Source organism: Hyperolius riggenbachi, chromosome 6, assembly GCF_040937935.1.
Source record: "Hyperolius riggenbachi isolate aHypRig1 chromosome 6, aHypRig1.pri, whole genome shotgun sequence".
Taxonomy (NCBI): Eukaryota; Metazoa; Chordata; class Amphibia; order Anura; family Hyperoliidae; genus Hyperolius; species Hyperolius riggenbachi.
Window position 1 is genome coordinate 275,068,169 of NC_090651.1, and position 10,571 is coordinate 275,078,739.

At 40.8% G+C, this 10,571-nt stretch overlaps 1 protein-coding gene across 2 annotated transcripts in view; it reads left to right on the forward strand.

Annotated features, from left to right (window-relative positions):
- SIK3 (SIK family kinase 3) overlaps positions 1–4,955 on the forward strand; it is a 251,466-nt gene extending 246,511 nt beyond the window's left edge. For both annotated transcript variants that reach the window (XM_068240911.1, XM_068240912.1), the window contains exons 24-25: positions 897–1,048; positions 4,353–4,955. In XM_068240911.1, coding sequence (XP_068097012.1) covers positions 897–1,042 — 146 coding nt within the window. In that variant the 3' untranslated portion in view covers positions 1,043–1,048; positions 4,353–4,955. The remainder of the gene's footprint in view (positions 1–896; positions 1,049–4,352) is intronic.
- The last annotated feature ends 5,616 nt before the right edge of the window (positions 4,956–10,571 follow it).

Consider the following 10,571-nt stretch of genomic DNA (forward strand, 5'->3'; position numbering starts at 1 on the left):
AATTTTAACGGTGTAATAACCAAGACATATGGGCAAATACAATACGTGAGTTTTAATTATGGAGGCATGTATTATTTTAAAACTATAATGGCTGAAAACTGAGAAATAATGAATTTTTCCATTTTTTTCTTCTTCTTCCTGTTAAAATGCATTTACAGTAAAGTGGCTCTTAGCAAAATGTACCCCCCAAAGAAAGCCTAATTGGTGGCGGAAAAAACAAGATATAGATCAGTTCATTGTGATAAGTAGTGATAAAGTTATAGGCTAATGAATGGGAGGTGAACATTTCTCTCGTGAAAACCACGGAACCTGAATGGGTTAAACAGCCAAGAAACTGTGATAAACAGCTTGAGATAAGGTTTTACAGCTGGAAAGTTCAAAGGGTAATTTCTGCTTTGTTACATAGCTTAAAAGACAGTGTGGGCAACTGTGACAGTAAGATGCAATGTTATAAATAAAGCTTTATAAATGAAAATAAAAATGAGACTATCTTCTTTGCTACTAATATTCTATTTGCACTACACATTCAATTCATATCATCATACATGTTTTTCCATTCAGGTTTGCTTAAAGGAGCTCTAAACCAGGCAAAATCCCCCAAAATGTTTTGTCTGTATATAATAGGTTTGTAATGGAGTTCAGGAAATCCAAGTTGAATGTAAGCATAGCATATTGGAGGAGCCAGTGCCTACAGCTGTGCATGATGGGCAGCATAGGTTGCTAACTGGCTAACACATTCTCCTTGTAGCACTAGACTCTTAAGTTTCAATTCTGACCAGGGCATTCACTATCTGTGTGGAGTTTGTATATTCCTCCTTTGCTTGCATGGGTTTGCTCTAGGTACTCCTTGTTCCCACCAGCTCCCATATGCTGATCTGTCTTCTCCCACTTCACAGACTGTGAGAGAACTCCTGAAGATACAGATTTATCTGTTATTGGTGACAATGGGCAACATCTCTCCACTTCTTGTTACCCTACTACCATGCTGCTGGGGTACAAGCACACAGACATGAACTTCAGTATGGAGCAAGCAGGCGTGTGAGCAAAGGTATGCTATTCCGAAATTCTGTTGCTGCAGCCATTAGATTTTAGTATATCCTATCTGATATTCCCAATATTGTAACTGCTCCAAGCTACTGTGCAGGCGCATGCTGCTGCGCTCATTCTTGTACAGAATCGCGGCATCAAGCTTTGAGGGCTGGAACGGGGGGAGGAGCTTCTGGTGGATCCAAAGGCTTTCCTCTACCCAGGTAAGTATCTGATTGTTTTGTGTTTGATTTTTTCCTCATGGATTTTTTCTTTCAATAGGTTTTGCTCTTTCATTGGATGTGTGCACAGCTTTCTGTGTGCTCATATCCCCTTTACTTCCTGTTCCTCCTGCTGAAGAGGAAATGGTTACTCAGTGCTGCTTGTGGGGTTCATGGCATTACCCAGTTAGTAGTTGTGAGCAGTTCTAACTTGTGTATTATGAAATATATTGTGCTTTGTGTGTGTTTGCTGTGTTCAGTTGCTAGCACACATTGCTCAATGCTTTCTCTGTAAAACACTGTGAACCCTGCAAGCAAAACCAGAAACCAGCCAAGTTCCGCTCCTCCAGCAGAAACTCTGAGTGGCATTAAATGAGCACTGTGTACATGCAGTTCCATTAATGCTTCTTTTTGTAAAGGAAGTTCCTTTTTAATAAGAAAGTAGTTGAAAATCTTACTAAATAAGATATGGGTAGAGCTATGTGTCCCCCATCTCCAGTGAGAATAGCATACGTGATCCAACACATATGGGCTTATTAAAGTTGTGGTTAGAATGTAACACCCTTACCTGGGTCATATCGGATCACAGGGTCGCTGAGAGATTTGTGAATTGGCACACTAATAAGTTTAAATTTATGTTCTAAGGTGTGTTCTGAAAATCGGCCACATACAAGCTCAGTAGTCCCAGTAATTGAAAAACTGCCTCAAGATGCTGCACAAAATTAAAGTGAGACCGGGGTGAAAATAAACTGATGAAGTAAACAGTTTTATCTATCCTTCTATACTTTTTTTTTTCTGTCAGACATCCCATAGCTTTATTTCATTTACAAAGTAGATTTAATGTTTTATTGTTTTATTGTCTCTGCTCAATCGCAGTGTCTAAAGAGTCCCAGAGTTAAAATATATGAACAATATATTTTATATATTTTATCAATCCCCTGCTTTCAGAAGCTCTTCTTGGCCAGCAATAGTTTTATGGCTAGAATTCCTTCCTTAAAAGAGAAGCTGTCATTTGCATGCCTTATGGTTAACTCTTTCAGGCAATAAATGAAAAAAGCATGGCCTGGTAAATAAAGGTTGCCACTGTACATCCACATGTTTATCTCATCATGTCACATGCAGGGATGTGCTCACGCGTAATTATGAGTAGCTAACTACTCGAATGAGGCTTAAAGGGAACCAAAGATGAACGTTTCACACAAAATAAACATATCAGTCGATAGCTTGTTAAGAATAAATGCTCTACCTGATAATTTCGCTGCTCTGGTGTGCCTTTTTTAGTGTTTTTTATCCATTATTGCTCCAGGAAAAATCAAATATGGCCGCCGGCTCATATCTCTTCTGCTTCCGGGTTATGAGTGGTTCTGGATGTGCTGTCTAAGCTATATGAGAAAGGCTGCTGCAGCCTTTCATCTGTGTGCTTTCATTTTGGTATGATGTGCAGCTGCCTGTAGGAAGTGTCTCTCATAGGAATGAAACTGCAGTCATCATCATTATCTAGTGCACACAGAGCACACAGGGATCATATTGCAGCCACAGAGCTTCTCTCTCAGCAGGAGCAGCCCTTCCCATGTCATCACAGCTCTCAGTATGCAAAGCAGGAAATCTGAGCCAGGAGGTGGCAGGCTTGAAAAGACTCCACAGAAGAGTGACTCAGCTATAATGATTCCAGGTCAAACCTAGACTGAGCCAGTCGGGGATTCTTATCACAGCTGCTAATAGACTAATTAAACAGATAAGAATGAAACTAAAAGCAGAGTAGGTGTTTACTGTCATGTTCCCACTGATAAATGTAATAAAATACATAAGGGTGCTTCGTCTCTGGTTCTCTTTAATTGCCTCAGGTGAGCGGCTGGGAGAGAGGGGGTTAATTACCCAGCATTACCGCTTCTATGTCTATTAAAGCCCCGCACTCACAGCCTCACACTCCTTCTGGTCGAAGGAGGAAGTACGCAGTACTGAGTCGTGGAACGCGTCCCATTGGACGCGTCTGAGTCTGTAATACGCATAGAAGCGTTGGGCAGCTGGGCAATTAACCCCCTTTCTCCCAGCCGCACACCTGAGGCAATTAAGCCTCATTAGAATCACAAATTCGAGTAGCTAGCTGCTCATAATTACTCGCGAGCACATCCCTGGTCACATGTTGCCCGGGTACACTTTAGATCTCGTCCGCTCTGACAGCTTATAAAGGGAGTTCTACATGTCTACAGGGGGGTACACATAAACTCCACCTCTTATCAGACACCGAATGGGAGTCACAGCCTCTCGCCTATGTCCAACCATGAGGTCTTCCACATGACTGGTTGTCAAGTAGATAAACAGTCATAAAGGTGGCCACACACCATACAGTTCTTTAAATATCTTTTTAATGCAAGAATTGCAATCAATTTTTCTGACTGTAACATTTCAAACATCTGACCAATGTACCAATCACATGTTCAATGTTTCCCCAGTTATGAAAAAAAAGATTGAAATCTGAAAAAATTGCTAAGGGCTGTACATCAAGTAATTGACAATCTACCACACACCATACCATTTTGATAACAATTGATCGAATAAAAACAGGAAATTTGATCAGATTTCTCGATCAAATGAAAGAAAAGAAGCTTTCGATTTTTCGGAACTACCGATCGAAATTATTGAATTGGTGTAAAATTGGATCTTTTAATTGTATGGTGTGTGTGCTACCTTAAGAAGGATTGTTCTGCAAGCTCAGCACAGTATAAACTGCTAGTACCAAACTTAAAGTAAACTTTGAATGAATCCCTTTAGGCTGGATTCAGTGGCCTATTGCATGACACGCATTGTGCATGTGAGCTGCAGCGAAGACTGGACAAAGCGTTTAATACAAAGCCTGCAAGTTAGAATTATGCGATCAGTTACAACACAGTACTGTGAACAGCCCCATAGAATTGTATGGGCAGTGAGTTGACATGCAAAATTCTTCGGCAACTCAATTGATCACTGTGAACTATAGCCTAAGTCTTCTTTCTGAAATATCTTGAACATATGTTGTAGATGTGTGTGTGACTGCATGATACAGTTTTATAATGTAACTGGCATCTCTGTATATTGTACTTACATGTTCATTTTCCTCTATTACAGGTTGCTGTCAAGAATTTGAGGGTCCCATCTTTTGAACACCAACAGTATCTGCAGCTTTAGCGCCAAATTTCATTTGTATTCTTTCCCTGAACTAACTCGCCGTACCCCATCCCATCACAGACTGATTCTGGGATTGCCCTTTACTGTTTATTTTGCTTTACTTTATGTATTTGTTTAACCCATCCTCCGTTTAGGAGAATGCGGAATCATGACTAAAGGCAGGGATTAGTTGTGTGGGGATATGACGCCCACTCTTTCATCAGAGAGAAATCTGTGACCTTGCCACACTCGTAGGTATTGGCGGGAAAAGGAAGAGTGATGTTCTTTAAAAGCGCCGGGGGAGGGTGGGAAGTTTGGCCGCTGAAATAAGAAACACCAGCACGGAATTCTGCATAGACATCTGGCACCTGTTGTGGCAAGAAAGAGACTGCATCCTAACTGCTAAAAGCAGCTGGTTCCTGAGCAAGGACACAGGACAAGTACTGTAGCTCGTAGGTAACCAGTTGGCGAGACTGGTGTCCGAGGGTGGTATGGCAGGATTGGCTGGTGCCTAGGGTGTCGTTTTTAGACTGAAAAAGAGCACCTATTTTACCATTCACACTAGTTTTTGTGCATCCTGTCTCCATGTTTACTGGGTCGATTTATCATTCACTGGGTCAGGAATCTAACTTATCAAACTCAGTTTTTCATTAATTGCACTATTTTATTTTAATCAGTATAGCTGAGAACCTTTTAGTTTTCTGTATCCTTTCTGGGGTGTGAAAAAAAAAAAAAAGCCAAAGAAAAGTAAAACGGCCTATCCTTTCACTGGATAGGATGTATGTGCCATTTTATATCTTTTATTTTTTATATTTTTAAAGCTTTATGTAGACAGTTCTGTATGCAAAGCAGATTCCACTCCACGTTGTAAGATAATTTCATTCCTATTAACCAGAAGATTGAATATTTAATATCAAAGCATATCTAGCTGACTCACATGATATATTTTTTAACAAAACAAAACTATATTGCTTAGGGCATTAAAGCAGAGCTCCAGGCTGAGGTAATATAACATTGTAAAGCAATTCTGTCTTCAACATTAGGAAAAGGACAATGATGAAGCAAGTTTTTGAGCACAATTGCCATTATTAACTACAGGTAGGACAACATATACTCACCTCTTCTTTATAGCTCCCGATGGCCCTTGATGCTCCTCTTCTATAACTGTTATCCCCTGGTGTTAAAGTGAAAGTAAATTAGTGACATAGCCATGCAATGCCTTTTCAGTAAGCCAATTGCACAGTCTCTTCCAGCCATTGGCGATGTGTGTGGAGAGCAGGTCGGCACCAAATGCAATAGTCAGCAGATTCCAGCCTTTGGAATTGTGGGAAATGTACGAGGCTATTACCCCTGTCAAATGAAGCCGATTTCATTATCTACCCATAATTCCTGTTTTCAGAAGTAATGAAATACAATCGTCTTTTATTGCTTGTTGAAAGAGGAACTTTAACTAAAAGGGGGAAAAATACTTTGCAAAGTGAGAAGTTAAAAACATCGAAGAGAGATCAAGAAATGATTGATATTTGCCATGTAATTTTGTTCATATTGTTTGATCCCCATTCAGCCTGCATGTAATCATCTTTACTACTGACAGACATGGGAGAGAAAAAAAATAAAAAAACAAACAGCACCAACTGCCATTATCTATAACCACACCCCCTAACAATGTGATAGGCTAAACGTTTTTTTGTTGTTTTTTTTTATAGCTATACATATGCACAGAGGGAGATACTGGTTGCCTAGCAGTTGGAAGTAGCTGTTATTTCCCACAATGCAACAAGGCTACCACAGTATGATGTAAGGACCTAGGTCCTGACATCACACTGTGGGAGGGGTTTCACCACAAGATCAGTCACTCTGATGATGTATTGGAGACAAGTTAAAGATTTACTTGTAGGAAAGTTGGCATCCACTACTGATTGGGGTGAAGTTCAATCCTTGGTTACAGTTCCTCTTTAAGGCTTCTTTAGTGGACTCACTGTGGCGCTTGGGGAGAAGAGCACTTTAGATGGCAGACGGGGAGCATCAGGGATCATTAGTGGACCTATACTGTACCAAATAGTCTTAGTCACAATTGTTACAGACCCACTTGAAGGGCTTCTTACTACAAAAAGTAACCTTAATGAAGCCAGCACCAAAATAAATGGCTTACTTTTGTGCCAATAACTTGATGGGGCTGCCATATCGGTATTGTTACTAGAGCTTGGGCTAGCCTCATTCTTCTGCCTTATTATGGCCCCATGCATGTGCCTGTGGTCCCGCCCTCTGAATGCATACTTGATATGCTGAAAATGTAGAAAGTTTTCACTGAATGTAACTTGTTACTATCTAGTTTATTACCCCGTGCAACGTCTATATTTCCCAAATATACTTTAGTGCAAATTAGTGTGGGAAATGTAATATTTTCTCCCTACGTATACATTTCAGCATTTTTCCCGTTAATTCTGAATCCTTTTATGATAATCTGTCTTTATGCAAACATCTTCGTAACTGACTGGCTCCATATTTAAACAGAGCTGAGAGTGCAAATGTTATCACTGTGCAGCAGATAATCTACACTGCGTTGTTCAACAGATTTAAATAATCTGGAAAAGTTATTACGTAAGTGGCATAAGGGAAGCCTAGAGGAGAGGGTAGACTGTACCAATGCAGTGATGTTCTTTTGTAGTTCAAAGGCCAACTATCAAAAATAAACCCCAAAACTCTAAACGCTAATTCTCTTTGGGGGTATTGTGTAACTGGTTTTATGCTAGGTACACACCATACAATTTTCTGGCAGATTTACCTGCCTGATCGATTTTTTTCCAACATGTCCGATCTGAATTTCGATCGATGTTCCTACTGATTTCCGTTCACTTCTATGGAAATCGATCGAAATTTTGATCGGACATGTTGGGAAAAAAAATCAATCTGGCAGGTAAATCTGCCAGATTGATTTTTTTTTTCCCACAAACCTTTCCTCTTTATTATCTGTTTCAGTGCAGCCCTTGACAAGATATGAGGGTAGAGTAGACAGGGTGGCTTGCTTAAAGGGTAACAGTAAAAAAGGGCGCAGGAGGCTAGTGGACAAATCGGGCGCCGCCATTCACTCCCATAATAAATATCGTTTAATGGGCGCCCGATAGGAAAAAAGGGCGCCGGAGAAAAATAACGTTTTAAAAGCGGCGCCCGGAGACTTAATGTTTTATTACTGCTTCTCATGATTACACATTATTTAATGATTTATACATTTTTAAATATTATTTTTAAACGAAAAACAGTACAATATTTTTTTCCAAACATTATTTTTAAACGAAAAACAGTACAATTTTTTTTTACATTATTTTTAAACGAAAAAAACAGGGGGGTCTTAGGTTTAGGCACCAACAGGGGGTCTTAGGTTTAGGCACCAACAGAGGGGTCTTAGGTTTAGGCACCAACAGGGGGGTCTTAGGTTTAGGCACCAACAGGGGGGTCTTAGGTTTAGGCACCAACAGGGGGGTCTTAGGTTTAGGCACCAACAGGGGGTCTTAGGTTTAGGCACCAACAGGGGGTCTTAGGTTTAGGCACTAACAGGGGGGTCTAGGGGTTAGGGGTAGGTACAGGGAGGGTTACTTAGGCACCAACAGGGGGGGTCTTAGGTTTAGGCATCAACAGGGGGGTCTAGGGGTTAGGGGTAGGTACAGGGAGGGTTACTTAGTAATTTTTTTTTTTAAACGTTATTATACGTTTCACTATTTAAACGAAAGATTAACGTTTTTACAATTGCCGATTTAATGCACATTATTTAATGATTTATAACTTTATAAAACATTAATTTTAAACGAAATACAGTACAATACATTTTTAAACGTTATCCATGCTTATCGTTTAAAACCCTGCGCCCTTTTTTCCCAGCGCCCCTTTTTAACGTACGCTGCTTAAAGGACCTCTGTCGACAAAATCTTGAAATTTGATATATATGTAAACTCCTACAATTAAGAAGTACGTTTCTTCCAGAGTAAAATGAGCCATACATTATTTTTCTCCTATGTTGCTGTCCCTTACAGTAGGTAATAGAAATCTGACAAAACCGACAGGTTTTGGACTAGCCCATCTCCTCATGGGGGGGTTCACAGAGATTTATTTTCAAAATGCACTTAGTGAATGGCAATTGCTCCATCCAACTGCCAAAAAAGTGTGCAGCGAACAGAGAGGCTGGCCAGCATCTTTGTATAAATCTTTTTCAGGGAGTGTCTTTATAAAGAATATAGGCCATGCTGAAAATCCCCTATGGAAAGATCGACTAGCCCAAAACCTGTCAGTAATGTCAGATTTCTACTATTTACTGTAAATGCCAGCAACATACACTGTCTGCGGGGAGTGGACCGTTTAGTGTCTCCTCTAATGGTTTGCTTGGAGCCCGGGGCTTATGCGCTTCCCCACAGGCTATATAGGGGAAGGTTTCCCCCTGCCCAGGATTATCGAGGACTGCACAGAAGTGCGGTATGCTTACTGCAACAATCCCGCAGATCCATTGCAGAGGGACAATGTGAACTGCTCATATTTATAAAAATAGGAGCCTTTCAGAAGCTTTCTACACATACTGCTCAGCCGAGGCAGCTAATAAGGAACGCCTTGGGCCAGAACCTTGTGTGTGTAGTGTTGTTTCCTAAAGATCTGGCATACCCAACCGATCCCCAAGTGCAATGTTCTCCTACTTGCCCCACCTGCAAGAAGCCACGCTGCCCCACCTGCCTGCGAATTGTAACATATGGTAGCAATGCATTTGTGCAGAACTCTGCCCAGAACTATTGCCTGAAGGATCAAATCCTGACTCTTGCAGGTGACATTCCTTACATGTGTGTACGAGGCTCAAGAGCTGGTAGTATTTTTTACATTGATTTCTGCCAGCCTTATCTGATACACATATATATATACACACACACACGGCAAATATTGTCAGAGTCTATTGTTTGCTAGATCAAGAATATAGCTTGTTTACAGGTGTCCCATGATGATTAGTCATTCATACATTACCTGATCCGGCCGGCACGAGTCCCGCCGGACTCCGCTGTCTTCTTCTCCGCGGTCGGCTCCAGCTTCACTGAACTTCCTGCCGGGACAGGAAGTGAAGCCAGCCGGAACCCGGAGCCCAGCAGAGAAGAAGACAGCTGAGACCAGGGGACTCGCGCGGGCGGATCAGGTAATGTATTGCTGCTAGCATCGGTCGTCGGGCATTTGAACGCCGCTATCGACGCACTCCCAACCCGCCGGTGATCGAGCAAAATCTTCCACACAGATAGCTCGACGGGAACGATTGATTTCGGACGGAAATCAATCGTTCTGTCAGCGTTTACGCAACCATTTCACAGCAGATTCGGTCCCAGTAATCGAATCTGCTGCATTTTGGCGGGAAAATCGTTAGATGTATGGGCCCCTTAACTGTAAATAGAACATTGGCAAAATAGAACAGGGTCTTGAATTTTTTTAATTTAAGGGTTTCATTTTTAACATTTACTTCAAAGCTGTAGCCAAGACAGTCTGATATAAAATCTGCTTCATCAATTTGCAGAAAAAGCTCGTTTGCATAGATAACTGTAGTTTAAAAAAACAAAACACTAAACAGAAAGGGACTTCAGACAATTTCTTAGTAGGGCAAGTACTATATTTTCCTATGCTTATCTCATTGTCACATCCCTTCAGGTACACTTTAAAGAGAACTTGAACTGAAAATAAAAAGTCAAACTAACCATACACAGGTCATAGTTTCCTCCTATGGAGTCTACTTCTCAATCTCTTTCTTCTCTCCTGCCTTCCATTTGTCCACTGTGATCAATGTAATTCTCCGTCCTCCATTTTTAAAATGGCCATTACCCAATAACGGGTTCCTGGTCAGCACACTGTTAAACTGTAATATCACCCACTTGAGCCATAGGGAAACATGAACATTACCTTGCACATTCAGTTATAACTGACAGCAACTGCTATATTTCATTTCTGACAAAATATTGTCAGAACTGGAAGGGATCACTGTAAGAAAAAAATGGTGAGATTCTGAGAGAAAAGTATGAGGTAAGTATGTAATATTAATTCGCAGCTATGTCATGTGTTTATTTTAAATAATTGTACTCACTTCAGGTTCCCTTTAAGGGCAACACAGTTTAAGTATCTGTATGTACTCTTTACTCTAATTTTACAAAACAGAGGCACACAGTGCAG